At 47.1% G+C, this 18,976-nt stretch overlaps 1 protein-coding gene across 10 annotated transcripts in view; it reads right to left on the bottom strand.

The window, feature by feature from the left end:
• The window catches only part of SETD1A (SET domain containing 1A, histone lysine methyltransferase), a 905,198-nt gene that overhangs the window by 444,961 nt on the left and 441,261 nt on the right, over positions 1-18,976 (bottom strand). For all 10 annotated transcript variants that reach the window (XM_069244167.1, XM_069244168.1, XM_069244163.1 and 7 more), the window contains one exon: positions 10,603-11,445. In XM_069244167.1, the coding sequence (XP_069100268.1) occupies positions 10,603-11,445 (843 nt within the window). The remainder of the gene's footprint in view (positions 1-10,602; positions 11,446-18,976) is intronic.

The following is an 18,976-nucleotide window of genomic DNA, read 5'->3' as shown; positions in this document are numbered from 1 at the left end:
GTCTGTCTGAATTAGGATAGATTTCCCCTGAACCAATGGAGAGAAAGATTTGAGAGCCAGATGGACTGCTCTGAGTTCCAGTAGATTTATGTGATAGTTCTTTTCCTTGTCGGACCACAGACCCTGAGCTTGGAAGGAACCCAGATGAGCACCCCAACCCTGAAGAGACGCATCCGTTACCAGAGTGTCGACTGGAATTGTCTGGTGAAACGGAGAACCTATCGACAGGTGAGGTCTGTGCATCCACCATTGTAGTGATTGAAAAGCCACTGCTGGTAGTCGAACTCTGTCCTCCCAGTGACCAGTCTTTTGGCTCCAATTGTTCTCTAATGCCTCCTGAAGGGGCCTCATGCGTAGCCTGGCATTCGGGACAATGAAGATGCATGAAGCCATGGAGCCCAGAAGCGATGTCACCTGACGAGCTGTAGGTGCATCGGCTGTTAATAGATGTTGACACTTCCTGTGGATTGATAAAAGTCGTTCCTCCGAAGGATACACTCTTTGGAGCTCTGTGTTTAGTATCGCTCCCAGGTAGTGGAGGTTTTGTGTTGGAATCAAGGTTGACTTGTCGTGGTTGATTTGAAGACCTAGAGACTCGAAAGTTCTTAGAACGATATCTCGATGTTTTCTCGCCTGATCCGGAGATGAGGCCTTCACTAGCCAGTCGTCCAGGTAGGGGTAGACGAATATTTTTTGTCTTCGAAGGTGTGCCGCTACCACTGCTACACATTTTGAAAAGACTCGGGGTGCAGACTTCAGGCCGAATGGAAGGACTCTGAATTGGTAGTGCTGTGACGCTATCTGGAAACGTAAAAATTTCCGATGTTTGGTTGCTATTGGGATGTGAAAATATGCATCCTGTAGGTCGATGGAGCACATCCAGTCTCCCTGATGCAGTTGCGGGACAATCTGGTGAAGGGCTAGCATCCTGAACTTTTGTTTTCTTATGTACTTGTTCAGGAGCCGTAAGTCCAGAATTGGTCTGAAGAGGCCCTGTTGACCTTTTTTCGCCACCAGAAAGTAACGGGAGTACACCCCTTTTCCTTTTTGTGCCGGAGGAACCTTTTCTACAGCTTTCTTTTGTAGGAGTGCGAGAACTCCCTTGCGTAGCAGGCTGAGATGAGAAGGAAAACACCTTGCTGGCGGCAAGTGTGGAGGAGGTTTTTTGAAAAGGAGAGAATAGCCATGTTCGACAATATTGAGCACCCATTTGTCTTTTGTGATTGAGTGCCACTCGCGAAGATGATGCGTAACACTTCCCCCCACCGGAGTGGTGCACAGTGCTGAGGGAAGCAATGCCTCATTGCTTTGATGGTGTCTTTGCTGTAGACTGTTGAGGTCTACTTGACCCTCTGTCTCTTGTGGGTCTACGTGCCTGAAACAGGGGACGTCCCTGTCGTTGTTGTGGCCTTTGAGACCAGTGAGGGGTTTGAACCCTCTGCTGGAATGGTCGTCTGTCATACGGCCTGTACCTCCGCCTGAAGTCTTTTTTACGTTCCAGGCCCACTGCCCTCATCGTGTCGACTTCCGTTTTCATTCGGGCCATCTCTTCATCCGCGTGGGTACCGAACAACGAACTCCCGCTGAATGGGAGGTTCAAAATGCGCTGCTGTGCTTCCTGTTTCAGACCCGTGAGCCGTAGCCAGGAAGACCTCCTAGCGCAGATTCCGTGCGCATACCCATGCGCAGCCAAATCCGCCCCGTCCGCTGCCGCGCTGATGACCTGGTTAGATACTAGGCCCCCTTCCTGCAAGATTTCCTGGAAGTCCTGTCTATCTTCCCTGGGCAACTTTTCTGTAAATCTGTGGAGTGAGTCCCACAGAGAGCGGTCATATCTGCCCAGAAGTGCTGAGGCGCTGGAGACCTTCATAGCAGATGCCGCCGTACCGCACATCTTTCTCCCCAGAGAGTCTAGGTGTCTGCTCTCCTTATCCGGGGGGACTGTGGAAGATGATGCCACAGAGTGTGTTTTTCTGGCTGCGGCTAAGATCACAGAGTCCGGTGGCGGATCCTTCCGCAGGAATAAAGGATCTTGTTCCGGAGCTTTGTATTTCTTTTGAATCCTAGCCGGGGCAGACTTGAGAGTGGCTGGAGACAGAAAAGTGTCCATAGTCGGTTGCAGCAAACCCGGTACTAGTGGCAGCAGTTTTCTCGAGACTGATCTGTGTTGTAGGGTCTCAAAGATAACTGAGGATGAGGTGGCCGGCTCCGGTACCTCAATATTTAGCTTCTGCGCTCCCCTTAGAAGAACCTCATTAAAAGTGGTGATATCATCCACCGGGGAAATCCTAGCAGGTGGAGAATCTGTGAGTGTGGGGGAGTAGCGCCCAACAGACGATCCTGAAGAAGACCAAGAAGGTGATCTTCTGCGTGGTGTTCGTGACCTGGTTCTCCTTCGGGAACGGGACCTGCTCCGAGAGGCTGTAGCAGAGTGTGCAGGTCTTGTGGTCGGCTGACGAGAAGCAGAACGAGCCCGTCCTGCTCTAGCTGTAGGCGATGGCGTTCTCGGTAATGAGGCAGTAGGAGAATACATCCTAGAGTATTGTGAATCCGGGGATGCTGCCGGTCTATTCAGACTCTCTAACCATCTGGGTGATAGAGTGATGGGAGAAACATGCCCCGATGCTCTGGAATGGGATGATGCACTCCTTATAGAGACCACCGGTGAGGGAGCTTTGTCCGCTGGCTCTACTGCCTGTGACACAGCTGAAGGTTGTGTCGACGTCGATTGTATCCTCGATGTCGAAGGTTGCGATGGGTGATCTGTTCTCGACGTCGGAGGTCTTGACGTCGGAGGTCTTGCCGTCGAGTGTCTTGACGCCGATCGCCTATCGCGGGACCTGGACCTACTCGCCGTCGTGTGTCTCGACGTTGAGTGGCGAGTGGTCGACGGCGGATGTTCATGCCGTCGAGGTGTTTTTGGTGTCGTGTCCTTCGACGCCAAGGGGTGAGACGTTCTCAACGGCGAACGGGAGCGCCGGAGATGACTCGACGCCGAACGGCAGCCTGCCGTCGACGGAGATGTACCCCTGTGTCCATGCTTCGACGTTTTGTCCCTCGACGTCGGTCTGGTCGCCGTCGACGGCGATCTATGCCGGTGAGACGGTGGTGCCGATGACGTCGATGGAGAACAAACAGGTACAATCCTACCTGTCGACGTCGATCGGGCCATTCCTTCTGCTGTAGGTCTGGGAAGTGAAGAGGATGTTGACTTTTTCCTCTCCTGAAGCCCATGTAGCCTGATCTTCTCTCTGTCTTTGAGAGTCCTCCTTGACATGTTCTTACAATACTTGCAGGTGTCAGGACAGTGACTCTGTGGCAGGCAGACAATACACAGAGAGTGTGGGTCTGACTGGGCTTTCTTCTTCCCACAAGAAGGACATTTTACAAAAAGAGATGGCATTTTCTGTCAAAAAAGACTTCCAAACTCAGACAAAAGATGTTATCTGTCGAGTAAACAGGAAAAACACTATTTTTAAGGATTTTTCTGAAGAAAAACTCAGAAAAACTGAGAGCTCAATGCTCCAGGATCCTCTCAGAAGAAGCCGGAAAAAAGAACTGACCTAACTGTGAACCAACTGTCACCTTCCCTTCACCCCTGAGGCATGGTGGGATACTGGAGGTGCTCAGGGTCTTAAAGGCACGGTGCCAAAGTTTTTATGGTTCTCCTGTGTTAACCTGCATGCAGCCTATTGGCTAAGAATGCTTCATTGTTTTTCAATGTAGTTTTTTCTATTTTTCTCTGCTATTTACTGCTGTTTACTTCCCTAAGTCCAGTTTTTGGGGGCTTAGGTAGATATTTATGATCTATTGTGATTTTATAATATAAAAAAAAAAAAAAAAAAAAACTTCATAGAAATAAAGCATTTTAGCCTATTTATGATTATAGCCTGCATTGCTGTTTTACACATGATAATATGTATGTATTTTATATATATGCTCCGGGGTCCCCGCACAAGGGCGGGAATATTCAATGTTTATGACTATTGATGAGGATCCCCTGGAAGAGAATGAAGGTTTTCAAATAATGAACCATAAATACAAGTTCGAACAGCATTATCTTTTGGAAACACATTACCTCAACTGTAGAGAGTTCCACTCTCTGTAAACAGGCAGCCAAAGGGTTTGTGCTGCAGAGGGTTGGGCCTACTTGTCCCAAGGACAAAGTAAACATAAAAACATGTTGCCCTTGACCCCAAACAAGATGTCCCGGGCGTCGGGCGATAGGAATTCCACATCCCTGCGGTTTCTATGACATATTTTGTGTGTTGTGAACACCGTTTTAGCGTATTGGTTTTGATTAACCAATCGTCTAGGTATGGGAACACATGTATTTGCTGCCTTCTGATATGTGCAGCTACTACTGCCAGGCATTTTGTAAAAACTCTTGGCGTAGTTGTTATTCCGAATGGCAACACTTTGAATTGGTAATGTATCCCTTGGAATACAAACCTTAGGTACTTTCTGCGTGAAGGATGTATTGGTATATGGAAATATGCATCCTTTAGGTCTAGTGTTGTCATGTAGTCTTGTTGTTTGAGCGTCTTGTAGAGTAACCATGTGAAAATGGTCTGATTTGATGTAGGTATTTAATGTTCTGAGATCTAGTATCGGTCTCAGGCTCTTGTCCTTTTTGGGTATCAGGAAGTACAGCGAGTAAACTCCTGTGTTTAATTGATCTTTTGGTACTAATTCTATTGCTTCTTTCTGTAGCAATACCTGAACTTCTAGTCCTAGAAGATCTATATGTTGTTTTGACATATTGTGTGTTTTCGGTGGGACGTTTGGAGGGAATTTGAGAAATTCTATGCAATAACCATGCTGGATAATTGCTAAGACCCAAGTATCTGTTGTTATTTCCTCCCAATGTGTGTAAAACTTGGTTAGTCTCCCCCCCACAGGTGTTATGTGTTGGGGATTTGGGACCTTGAAGTCACCGTTTGTTTTGAGGAGTTTTGGGACTTTGGAACTTTCCTCTGTTTCTTTGAAACTGTCCTCCTCTATATTGTCCCCGAAAACCTCCCCGCTGATACTGGCTCTGGTAAGTGGGCTTTGTTTGTGAGGTTGTGGCTTCTGTGGTTTGCCCTCGAAACCCCCCTCGAAATTGTGTTTTTCGAAATGTGCCTCTGCTCTGCGGGGAGTAGAGCGCGCCCATGGCTTTGGCCGTGTCAGTGTCTTTTTTAAGTTTTTCAATTGCAGTGTCCACCTCCGGCCCAAACAACTGCTGTCCGTTGAATGGCATATTCAGCACAGCTTGCTGTATCTCTGGTTTAAATCCTGATGTACGCAGCCATGCAGGCCTCCTTATCGTTACTGCTGTGTTGACAGTTCTAGCAGCTGTGTCTGCAGCATCCATTGCTGATCGAATTTGATTATTGGAGATATTTTGTCCCTCTTCGACCACTTGCTGCGCTTTTTTTAAAAAAACTCCTTTGGCAAGTGTTCAATAAGGTGTTGCATCTCGTCCCAATGGGCCCTATCATATCTGGCTAGCAAAGCTTGCGAATTTGCAATACGCCACTGGTTTGCTGCCTGTGCTGCCACCCTTTTGCCTGCCGCGTCGAATTTTCTACTCTCTTTATCTGGAGGTGGCGCGTCTCCTGAAGTATGAGAGTTGGCTCTTTTGCGCGATGCTCCAACTACAACAGAGTCTGGTGATAGCGGTTGTGTGATGTACACTGGGTCTGTTGGTGGCGGTTTATATTTTTTATCTACTCTTGGAGTAATGGCTCTCCCTTTGACAGGCTCTTCAAACACTTGTTTGGAGTGTTTTAGCATTCCGGGCAACATTGGCAGACTTTGATATTGACTGTGCGTAGACGACAGTGTATTAAAAAGGAAGTCATCTTCAATGGGTTCTGAGTGAAGGCTGACATTGTGAAATGCTGCTGCCCTTGATACCACTTGAATGTAGCCTGTACTATCCTCAGGTGGCGAGGGTCTTGCTGGATAGCATTGAGGACTATTGTCTGACACTGGTGCGTCGTAAAGTTCCCATGCGTCAGGGTCATCTTGACTCATCCCCGTATGTGTTGGGGATTGCATCATTGGTGGAGTGGCTACCGGTGATAGTTGTGGAGAGTGATGTGGGGATGGTGGTGGTGTTATTTGTTTAGCCACTTTTGCTTGTGGCTGTTTGTCCTTGTCCTGGTCTTGGAAGGCAAGTTTTCGTTTAATTCTGATTGGGGGAAGAGTGCTGATCTTCCCTGTATCTTTCTGAATAAAGAGCCGCCTTTGCGTGTGATCTGGCTCTATTGTCTGTAATTCTTCTTCAAATCTGTGTGTCTTCATTTGAGACGACAGTCCTTGTTCCTCTGAATAGGAACTAATTTTCGGTTCGGAGGCCGGATGTTTCGGCACCGAAACCTTTTCTGCTGCTTTTTTTGGCTCCGACAAAATCTTTTTACTTTTCGGCGTAGTGCCCTCTCGGTGCCGACCAATCTCGGTGCCGCAGTCTCGGTGCCGAATCTTTTCGGAGCCACTCTCTCGGGCCCGAGATTGCTGCATGCCTGTATCTCGACCGGAGTCTGATGACTTCGACACCAGCTCGCCCTTTTTCGGTGCCGATGGACGGTCACCTACTTTTCGGGTTAAGCCATGGCCTGTTGGCGGTGGCGTCCCCTGGGCTTTGGCAGTCTTTTCGTGAGTTTTTTGTTTCGACGTCTTACTCACGGTTTTCGCCGTTTCTTTGGGATCGACCTCCTCAGAGTCCGAATCCTGGATGGAGAATGTTTCTTCCTCCTCCTCGAAACACCCTTGTCCTGTCGGCGCCGACGCCATTTGCAGTCTTCTTGCTCTTCGGTCCCTGAGTGTCTTCCTTGACCGAAACGCTCGACAGGCCTCACAAGTATCCTCCTTGTGTTCTGGTGACAAACACAAGTTACAGACCAGGTGTTGATCTGTATATGGATACTTGTTATGGCATTTTGGACAGAAGCGGAATGGGGTCCGTTCCATCAGCCTTGAAGAGACACGTGGCCGGGCCGACCAGGCCCCGACGGGAATCGAAAAACCCCGACGGGCCACCGGAGCTCTTCTCAATTCGTTGTCGATCTGTTGTAACTAACCCGATACCGAACGCAAACAATACCGACGATTTTTCCGAGATTCTAACTAACTTTCCGACCTGAAACACGGAGCGATAAGGAACACGTCCGAACCCGATGGCGGAAAAAAAACAATCTAAGATGGAGTCGACGCCCATGCGCAATGGAGTCGAAATGGGAGGAGTCCCTCGGTCTCGTGACTCGAAAAGACTTCTTCGAAGAAAAACAACTTGTAACACTCCAAGCCCAACACCAGATGGCGAGATGTGCACAGCATGTGTATCTGCAGCTACACATGCCATCGAACGTAGTTGTTATTCAGTATGAAATCAATTACTCGTTGAAGATGCCTGTTATAAAGGCTGGTATCCATAAGTGTCCCTAGAACCTTCCCAATCATCCCCCAAATGAGGCCTGTCATAAGAATAGGGTTCTGGTTCCTATATGGGGAGTCTGTCCATGGATGCCGCCCGTTCGGCTCTTTGTTGGAGTCGGAATTAACAATGGGGACAGAGCCGGACCTTCAAACGATCCCTGGGCCCAAATTGCGCCAAAGACGAACCTGTCGGCAGAAGACACGATAGTGCCCATCCCAAATCATGTGGCCTGAGGACAATCCAAAAAGTTGACTAAGACCTGGAGCGTTGACAAGACAATCGCCACTGGTTGCCAAGAAGCTTGAAGGGTTGCCCCCTCAGCGCGTTAGGATGCATGGCATGGCAATCCTCAAATATATTGATGTTGTGACCATGCCCAAGACACCAAAGACAAACCAATTGCAGGTCTGGCATGACATCCGCAAATGGCAGGCATTGTACAGCTTAAAATCTGCCTTTCAGGTAGACATCGCTCATATCAGGAGACAAAGTGTTGAAAAATTATTTGACCAAAAGTAAAATTAAAGGATAGTCAAAAAGGCCTCAGGGTAGCTCTTCTCCAGATCTGCGCTGACTGGCGTAGAAAGAAAAGAATCAACTTCATTGTGCTCGTATGGTGCCTATCTATGCACAGCACACGCCAAGTGCAGCCGAACGATGCCACCTACCTGTGTGCAGCAGTACTGCTCACCAGAAAATGTATTGGTCTATTCGGACACCTGAAGAATATTCTAAGGTAAGGAATCTGCGTCTAGAAGTCCATCAGCCTTTGTTTCTTAATATCCAAGTACATTTGATTTTTGCCCATGTGTTACACAGTCAACTGAGAAACCTCATTTATGCAACCCTAGGGTTCTGCATCCTCAGACCAAAGATTTCCCTGTAAACCATGGGTGGGAAGTGAAAGTGCAAAGGGAGACAGAAGAGATAGCGGGCAGCACAAGACTTGGGAAACCCAACTAAGAGAAAAAGAAGCACTCATCATGAAACAGAAGCAAAGACTCAGTCACACAAACAGCAAGAGTAATGTAATTCTCAGAGACTCACACTGATAAGCTTAACAACCTCGGCAAGGGATTCCGTTTTTTAAAGTATTCAGATTTGTAAAGGTAAACATTATGTGCCTGCAAGAGACCATATACTGGGAAGAAGTTTTCCTAGGATGGATAACATTTTGTTTTTCAAAGAAACAAAACTCACCTCTCACAGGGATCTCAATTCCCACAGCAGCCCTTGCATTCGGCAATGATTACATTGCCAAGTAATAGTTAAGGCATTCTTTTGCATTAATACAGGATCGACACATGAAGGAGTTATCTAAACTTTGTTTAACAGCCGATCTCGATGCAGAAATTTGAAACATGCATAACAAATACTGCATGTCAAACTAAAAAAAAACATACAGTACCTGAGTTCTGGATATCACCGACCAATCCAAAAAAAATGACACAATACTGAGACAACTAACAACTTGCGCTAAATAAAAAAAATAGAAATAGAAAAAAACTAAACAATGTGGCATTTACTGATTGTTCCGAGACCACAGACAAAGCCTCAACATAGCTGAAACTGCATATTTAACAAAATTTAATTTTTAGCGCTAATATCTCAGGACATTCTATCAAGTCATTCTAGAAAATAAAGAAGAAAGCAATGGAAAATAGAACACAGCCTATGTATGAATGAAAAGTTCTATGAGTGGTGGACAATCTGCCTAATCCAACATGTCACAGAAGGCGGAGTGGTACCTGCCAGCTTACTATTAAAAAATGAAGCACACTGGCAAGAACTAAAGGATAAATAAAGACTTTACGAGTATAATATAGACTGGTAAACAACCTATTAAACCGCCGAAGTCCTAGCATCTTGGAGTCATTAATACAGTAGCATTCAACTTTACAGTGGGCAAATATGCTTTAAACAACATACATTAGACTGCAGATAGGATTAACCTAAAATGTAACCTTGAGAAACTTAATCTTGGCCACACTGATTTCACAGATGCTTTTTTTTTTTTATACTAGAACGTTGTTTCCTTGACCACTACAGTCTTACTTTCACAAACTAAATCTGAACTTATCCAAAAAGACGCCAATCTATTATTCAAATGTGAACTGGACTTAACTCGGACCGATTCACGGCATTGGAAGCAAATACAGTATGATTTGCTGAGGTATGGAAACTGAAATCACACCATCAGATTTGAATCAAAGCTAAAAATGAAGTATTTTGCAATTGTGGAATTAAATGTGAGTAATACTTCTAAAAATGAAGTAAAGAAAAAACTAGGGACCAACATTCGAGATCTCCTGCGTTCTGAGACAGGATGAGAATACTCTGCGCCTTTCCTCCACCCATTTGTCTAATGCCTCAAACTCTCATCTGACCCAATTTTCTCCAGTGGATTACCCCTTTTGTCTTCATCTGGCAAACATAAAAGAAGGAAATGGGAGAATTGATTCCAGAAGGGTATGAGTTAGAGCAAAGAGACCAGCAAGTTCAGTACTATGTTTAGGTAATGCAGAAAAGTAGACTTTATGACTTAATTTTTACATTAAAAGACTGGTAGCTTATGAAAGTTGTCACCTGCTTACGTGAGGATTTAAAATATTCAATACAAAAAACTATTTGCAGTAGTACAAACATGCCTGCAGATCTCTAGGTAATAGAGGTGCTAATCACACACTTGAGAAGTTCTCAGATATTCCATACAAAAGAAATGATCGCCAGAAACAAAATATGGAACTATAGGAATTATGTTTTTAAAAAACAGACTACTTCAAAGCTACTTCCCAACTGTAACATTTTTCCTTATAAGACAGCTCCTGTAGATTCCTTATTTGAACCTTCAACCCAAAAGCCAAACTGGATCTAGAATCTTTTTTCCAAGTAGCATCATGCCACCAGCCACAGGCTGAACTGTACAGCAATGTAGCACATTTGCATAACACCAGTGGATGTAATATGGGAATATCATATTAGGCGCCTCAGGGACCCATGACATCAGGACAGTAGGAAGATAACTCCTATCCAAAGAAAGATGTTGAGACACAAGAATAACACACAATCATTACATGCCAGGGTTCCTTACACAGCAAAATATTTAAATGTAACAAACTTAGCAAGCACTGTGAGGAGCCGTTACAAAGGAGATGAGAGGCCTGCTGAGGACCACGTACCTTGGCTTTCTGCTCCTTAAGCTCCCACCACTCATCAAAAGTGCTAAAGGCCACATTCTCCACCATCTTACGATTCAAGTCACGCTGCATAATGTTCTTCATTTCCTGGACGAGAGTGGCAAGCACACTATCCACTGTGGCAGCATGTGGGTCTTTCTCCTCCTCCTGGTATTGCCACTGCAACGTCCGGTAGTCATAGAGCCTATGGTCATCATCATCGTCCTGATGAAGCTGCTGTTGAAGCTGCTGTGCCATAAAGAGATGGTCACTGTCAAAGTGCTGGCCGTCCTGATCCATGGGATAATGCCCATAAAGAGCCTGTGCCCCAAATGAGGAATCCTGGGGTTGGGAAAAACCATGAAAAGGTTCCTCAAAGGAGCCCTGCCCTTTATTTTGCCGCTGTTGGTGGAGACGACTCAGCATCTGCGTCTGCATTTGGAAGGACATGGGCATGCCTCCCCACTGATTGCCCAAGCGGTTCATCAACTCCATAGAGTTCACATAGTCATAAATGTGAGGTGGAGGAGCCTGGGGATAGTCATCTAGGTTATGTTGCACATGAAGGCCAGGTTGGGAAAAGTCTTGAATCTGCTGCTGAGGCACACCCTCAGCTCTGCTGAGGAGGGATACAGCTCCGGGGATGCCCGTAGGGGACTGAAGCTGGTAGCCAGTCTGAGGGAGTGTACCAGCAGGGTGAGGATGATGTGCAAAACCTGAAACACCAAGGGAAAGGTGCCCCACTGCTGAAGGGAGAACAGGAAAGTGCTGCTGTCCTGAGTGAGCTGGATCTTCTGCTTCATCATCTGAGATCTCCATATCCTCTCCTGACGACTGCAGAGAAGCCTAAAAATGAAAAAAGTCTGTTTTAATGACCAACTCTGAAAGGTGTGGAATGCCTGCATCATTAAATAAATGTATGTCGAATATAAACACTCTACAGGGGTAAATCAAACTGTGCCTGAGACATTTCTGATAGCTTATACTCTGTTTTTAAACATTCCACCAAAGTGCATTCTAGTGTAAAGCATATGGAAGTGCTGCAGGGAATATGACAAAAGGGACATTCCGTAAAATGTAGATAACAGATGGGTTAACCGGATTAGGGAAAGTCTGATTATCTGACTGAAGCTCATCAACTGAAAGTATACTTATCTGAAATTCTAGTTGTCGGAATTGGCAAATCCCCCAAATTCAGAATCTTTTAACAGGTCACCAAAATGAGGAAGAATTCTACTGTTATGTGTAAATGGAGGATAACCTGATAATTAACCACTTCTTTAGATAGGAGGGAATATGTTACTTAAGGTGTAAGCATCTGTAGTGAGCCGTGCTGAAGATTCATAGCCTTTGCTTATTCCTACAATTTAGTGTTTGATCTAGACATTAGAAGTTGTTTTTCTTCAAAGAAGCTTCAAGTCACAGGATGTGGAAGGACACCCCCCCCTTAGTCCACAATGTGAATATGCACAAACTTCACCTTTGATTGTTTTTCATGCAGAAAGGGAAGGCGAAATGTACTAGAGTGTATTATTAAGCATATGTGTCTTGTGCATTATAGCTAGTGTCAGGAAACATATGCAACCAGTGCCCACTTCTGGGGAGGAAGGTGGGTGCATGAGACTCTAAAGGACTACACGCTACGCACAGATGCTTATAGAGTAAACAACATATTCTTTTTGTACCATGACTTGTTGTACATACACATGTTTTGCAAAACAGTGTCCTTCCAGCGGTGGCTAGTGGGCACACGAGTAAGATATTGGAAGGAAAATGATACCAACCTTGTAAGCATCTGTTCATGGCATGGAGTGCTGTAGATTCACATGTTTTGCACACTCTTGCTATTTAGTGTTGGGTCCGGATGTGTGCAAATAGTTTTCTTCAAAGAAGTCTTTTGCGTCACAAGGTAGTGACTCCTCTTCATCATAATACACATGGGCATTGACGTACAAGTTACTCACCTTCGGTAACAATATATCTGGTAGGGACATATTCTAGTTGTAGATTTCTTACCTTGGGATTTTCCGAGGTATCAGTCTGGATCCGGAGATTTTTCTTCAAGTAGTACCTTTCTGTGCCGTCAGGTGGCATCGGTAGACTCCGCGGGCACTGTGATTATGTCGTATACAGGGGCCACCCTGGCGCGTTGACGTCAGTTTCTTTTCACGACTTTCCACGTCGGTAGCGCAGAGCCATGAAGAACACAGAGTGGTGCACCAAAACTAGGGCCCTTAAAGGGAAGTTCCTGTCCCTAGAAATCAGCTCGCAGTGCAGGGAGGATGGGCGGGTGGGTAAGGAATCTGCAACTAGAATATGTCTCTACCAGATATATCGTTACTGAAGGTAAGTAACTTGTACATCTGACAGACTTCTAGTTGCAGATGCCTTACCTTTGAACAGATACCCGAGCAATACCATCTCCAGTGGTGGGCTGAGAACCAAAATCACACCAAGAAGTCCTGCAGGACCGAACAGCCAAAGTAGCCGTGCCTGTGGACCAGACTGTCCAGGCAGTAATGTTTGGTAAAAGTGAGCAGAGATGCCCACTTTGCTGCCTGACAAATGTCCAGGACTGGAACGCCCAGTGCTAGCGCTGTGGTAGCAGCAGGAGCTCTGGTGGAGTGGGCACACAAACCTTCAGGAGGTTGCTTCTTAGCTAGAGCATACCACATTTTGATGCATAGGAGCACCCATCTTGAAATGGTCCTCTTCAGTACCGCCTTCCCCTTCTTTGCACCCACATATCTCACAAAGAGTTGATCGTCTACCCGGAATTGTTTGGTACAATCAAGGTAGAGCGCCAACGCTCTTTTTGGGTCCAGGCAGTGGAGTCTCTCCCCTTCATGTGAGTGATGTGGGGGTGCATAAAAGGTAGGCAAGGTGATGGACTGCCCGACATGAAAGGGTGTCACTACTTTAGGTAGAAAAGAAGCCCGTGTGCGAAGTACCACTTTGTCAGGATGTATAGCCAGGAAAGGTGGTTTAGATGAGAGCCTGGAGCTCACTTACTCAGCAGGAAGAAGAGATGGCAACTAAGAAGACAGTTTTGATGGTTAAGAGCGGTAAATAGCAGCTGTGAAGCAGCTTGAACGGGCACACATAAGGTATGTTAATATTAGGTTCAGATCCCATTGGGGCATGATGAATGGGGTAGGAGGAAAAAGATGTGTGAAGCCTTTAAGAAACTTCACAACAATGGGAGATTTGAATAAAGAAGGTTGATCTGGTAACCTAAAGAAAGCAGTGATAGCAGAGAGCTATCCCTTAAGGGTGCCCAGGGTGGAGACCTGTGGGGCAAGGGAAAGAATAAAGAGGAGGAGCTGAGAAAGAGGAGCAGATAGAGGATCAACACATTTGTCGATGCACCATGCCACAATTTTCTTCCAACAACAGGTGTATATGGTTTTGGTTGAGGGATGCCTAGCTGCCAAGATAACGTTACAGACTTTGGGTGGCAGGTCAAAAGGCGTCAACTGTTGCCGCTCAATCTCCACGCATGGAGGCGGAGGGTGGACAGGTTCGGGAGGATGACCCTCACCTGCTCCTGCGACAGAACATCCTCCCGAAGAGGCAGTCTGGTATCTCAAGCTGTTGAGCATGGCAATAGCTCCACCAATCAGCCTCTTTGTGCCCAGTCCGCAGATACCAGGATTACTTGGGCCCAGTCTTACCTGATTTTCTTCAGAACTCTGGGCAGAAGTGGTATGGGCGGAAAGGCATACAGGAGAGGCCTGAATTCCACTTGTGACGAAAAGCGCTGCCAAGTGAGTGCCGCCTTGGAAACTCCAACACGCAAAACAGCCAACATTGCGTGTTCTCTAGGGAGGCGAACAAGTCTAACCAAGGTTCTTCCCACTGAAGAAAAAGACCTTGCGCCACCTCCGGATGGAGACACCATTAGTGATCGACCACTCATTGTCAGCTGAGTTCTTCTGCCCTGGCATTCAAGGAGCCCGGCAGGTGTTGAACCACGAGGGAAATGCCCTGATGTTCCAGCCACGTCCAGAGGCGAAGAGCATCTTGACAAAGGGTCCACAACCCCACTCCACCTTGTTTGTGGCAGTACCAGATGGTGGTGGTGTTGTCTGTAAACACTTGCATTGCTTTCCCTTTGATAGAGGGAAGGAATGCTTTTAATGCTAGTCGAATTGCTCAGAGCTCCAGAAGATGAATATGGTGCCCGGTTTCTGCCAGAGACCGGAGGCCTCTGGATCTCCGTCTCTCCCATGTGGCCGCCCCATCCCAGGAGTGACGCATCTGTCACTACTGTAAGATCTGGTTGGGGAAAGGAGAGGGATCTGCCTTTGTCCCAATCCTGATTCGTTAACCATCCCTGCAGGTCTCTTCAGAGATCTGGACCTTGTCGGAGAGATTCCCCTGATACTGTGCCCACTGGCAGTTCAGGTCCCACTGCAGAGCCCGCATTTGCCATCTGGCCTTTTGAACTAGCACGATGCAGGAGGCCATGAGGCCCAGCAGCCTCAGAGTCATTCTCACCGAAATCCAGGATAGAGGCTGAAACATCGGTATCCGAGCCTGAATATCCTTGCCTCGCTTTACGGGAGGAAATGCCCGAAATTGCACTGTATCCGGAACAGCTCCGATGAAAAGGAGAGTCAGCGAAGGACTCAAGTGTGCCTTCAGCACATTGATAGTGAATCCCAACGAATGCAAAAGGTTTGCCGTAGTTTGGAGGTGGGAGACGACTGTCTGGGGCGAGTTCATCTTCAACAGCCAATCGTCAAGGTAGGGAAAGACTGGAACCCCTAACCCGCGCAGATGGGCTGCCACCACTACCATCACTTTTGTGAACTCCCGAGGGGTACTGGTAAGGTCAAAAAGGAGCACAGTGAACTGAAAAAGCTCCTGACCTACCAAGAATCGTATGCAATGTCTGGGGGCCGGCAAGACAGGGATGTGGAAGTACGCATCTTGAAAGTCCAACGCTACCAATCAGTCTACGGAGTCCAGGACAGATAGGACCTGAGCCAATGTCAAAATTATGAACTTCTCCCTCTTGAGGAAGAGGTTGAGGGACCAAAGATCTAATATAGGATGAAAAACCTTGTCCTTTATCGGCACCAGAAAGGAGCAGGAATAACAACCACGACCTACTTCTGGAAGCGGAACCCTCTCTATAGTTCCTTTGGACAAAAGGGCTTGGACTTCTCGCGGAGAAGCGCCATATGATCCTCCTATTTGCGGCTGTATGAAGGTGGCGTGGCTGGAGGAGGTGTCTAGAAGGGGAGTAAGTAGCCCCTTTGGAGAATCTGGAGGACCCACCTGTCTGAGAATAGATTGCCATTGGGGCAGGTGATGGCGAATCCTGTCACCAACTGGGTTCTGGTATGTAGGAGGCTGGCCTGGTTTGTAGTGGGTACAATGAGTACTTACACCTTACACCAGGTCCAGTTATCCCTCATTAGTGAAATGCAGTAGTGTACTAGCAGCTTAGGCTGATAGAAGTAGCTATATCAGAGCAGCTTAGGATGAACTAGGAGGCATGCAAAGCTCCCTCAATACCACTCTGTAGGGAGCTGGCTCTGCATATACTACCTCAAAATGGGCACAGAGTCCAAGGATTCCCCTTAGAGGTTGATAGTAGCAAAATTAGATAATACTAATGCTCTATTTTGTGGTAGTGCTGTCGAGTAGTAGGCTTATCAGAGGGTAGTGTTAAGCATTTGTTTTACACACATTGGCAATAAATGAGAACACACACTAAAAGACTTCACGCCAGGCCAATAGGTTTTTATATTGAAAAATTTATTTTCTTAATTTTTTAGAACTACAAGATTCAAATTTTAGGTAAGTACATAAATTGTAAGGTACTTCACACAAGTAAGTATAGAACTTTGATTTAAAACAGTAGTACACACAGTTTTGCTTAAAATGCAATAAGATATTTTAAAAGTGGACAGTGCAAAAATCAACAGTTCCTGGGGGAGATAAGTAATAGTTATTTTTTCAGGTAAGTAAAGCACTTACAGGTTCAGTCTCCTGGGCATAGGCAGCCCACCGTTGGGGGTTCAAGGCAACACCAAAGCCACCACACCAGCAACACGAGGGCGTTCAGGTGTAGAGGTCAAAGGAGGGCCCAAAACACATAGGCGCCTATGGAGAACAGGGGTGCTCCAATTCCAGTCTGCTAGCAGGTAAGTACCTGCGTCCTCTGCGAGCAGACTAGGGGGGTTTTGTAGAGCCCGGGGGGGAGGGGGGAACGAACACAAGCACACAACACACACCCTCAGCTGCACAGGGGTGGCCGGGTGCAGTGTGCAAAGTAGGTGTTGGGTTTGCTTTAGAAAACACTGGAGGGACCTGGGGGTCACTCTGGTGATGCAGGCAGACCACAGGGGCCGGCCACTGACTGGGCTAGGATGAGGGCCGCCTGCTGGTCCCTCCTGCACTGGTAGCTGGTTCCTCTCGGTCCTGGTGGCTGCGGGTGCAGTGCTTGGTCCAGGCGTCTGGTTCCTTTGTTACCAGGCAGTCGCGGTCAGAGTGAGCCTCTAGATCCTCTCTGCAGGTATCGCTGGGGGTGCAGGGATGTCGACTCAGGGTGTCCACGTCATTTGAGTCGCCTGGGAGTCCTCTCTGCAGTGTTGGTTTCTCCAAACACGAACCGTGCCAACCATGCCAAGGGAGGCATTTCCCTACACACTTATAGTTACACAGTACTTATACACAAGTAAAGATAATACTCAGTGTTACCAAAAATAAAGGTAGTTTATTTGGGTAACACAAGGACAAAACTATCTTAGAGACAATACTCCTGTCTTATACACAATATACCAAAATAAGGTTAATAGTTAGACATAGGTGTAAGGAAATGCCTCCTTGGCATGGTTACCCCCTGCCTTTTTGCCTTTGCTGATGCTATGTTTTGAATTGAAAGTGTGCTGAGGCCTACTAACCAGGCCCCAGCACCAGTGTTCTTTCCCTAACCTGTACTTTTGATTCCACAATTGGCACACCCTGGCATCCAGGTAAGTCCCTTGTAACTGGTACCCCTGGTACCAAGGGCCCTGATGCCAGGGAAGGTCTCTAAGGGCTGCAGCATATCTTATGCCACCCTGGGGACCCCTCACTCAGCACAGACACACTGCTTGCCATCTTGTGTGTGCTGGTGAGAACAAAACTAGTAAGTCGACATGGCACTCCCCTCAGGGTGCCATGCCAACCTCACACTGCCTATGCAGTATAGATAAGTCACCCCTCTAGTAGGCCTTACAGCCCTAAGGCAGGGTGCACTATACCATAGTTGAGGGCACCAATACATGAGTACTGTGCCCCTACAGTGTCTAAGCCAAACCTTAGACATTGTAAGTGCAGGGTAGCCATAAGAGTATATGGTCTGGGAGTCTGTCAAACACGGACTCCACAGCACCATAATGGCTACACTGAAAACTGGGATTTGGTATCAAACTTCTCAGCACAATAAATGCACACTGATGCCAGTGTACATTTTATTGTGAAATACACCCCAGAGGGCACCTTAGAGGTGCCCCCTGAAACCTTAACCGACTATCTGTGTAGGCTGACTGGTTCCAGCAGCCTGCCACAACCGAGACATGTTGCTGGCCCCATGGGGAGAGTGCCTTTGTCACTCTGAGGCCAGTAACAAAGCCTGCACTGGGTGGAGATGCTAACACCTCCCCTAGGCAGGAACTGTCACACCTGGCGGTGAGCCTCAAAGGCTCACCCCTTTGTGCCAGCACCGCAGGACACTCCAGCTAGTGGAGTTGCCCGCCCCCTCCGGCCACGGCCCCCACTTTTGGCGGCAAGGCCGGAGAAAATAATGAGAATAACAAGGAGGAGTCACTGGCCAGTCAGGACAGCCCCTAAGGTGTCCTGAGCTGAAGTGACTCTAACTTTTAGAAATCCTCCATCTTGCAGATGGAGGATTCCCCAATAGGATTAGGGATGTGACCCCCTCCCCTTGGGAGGAGGCACAAAGAGGGTGTACCCACCCTCAGGGCTAGTAGCCATTGGCTACTAACCCCCCAGACCTAAACACGCCCTTAAATTTAGTATTTAAGGGCTTCCCTGAACCTAAGAATTTAGATTCCTGAAACTACAAGAAGAAGAAAACTGCAGAGCTGAAAAACCCCTGCAGAGGAAGACCAGAAGACACCAACTGCTTTGGCCCCAGTCCTACCGGCCTGTCTCCTGCCTTCCAAAGAACCCTGCTCCAGCGACGCTTTCCAAGGGACCAGCGACCTCTGAATCCTCTGAGGACTGCCCTGCTTCAAGAAAGACAAGAAACTCCAGAGGACAGCGGCACTGCTCCAAAAAGAACTGCAACTTTGTTTCAAGGAGCAGACTTAAAGACCCCTGCAACTCCCCGCAAGAAGCGTGAGACTTGCAACACTGC

The sequence above is a fragment of the Pleurodeles waltl genome, chromosome 7 (assembly GCF_031143425.1).
Source record: "Pleurodeles waltl isolate 20211129_DDA chromosome 7, aPleWal1.hap1.20221129, whole genome shotgun sequence".
In the NCBI taxonomy this organism is placed as follows: Eukaryota; Metazoa; Chordata; class Amphibia; order Caudata; family Salamandridae; genus Pleurodeles; species Pleurodeles waltl.
Note: the sequence above shows the minus strand (reverse complement) of the source record. Positions and strands in the feature narration are given on the sequence as shown.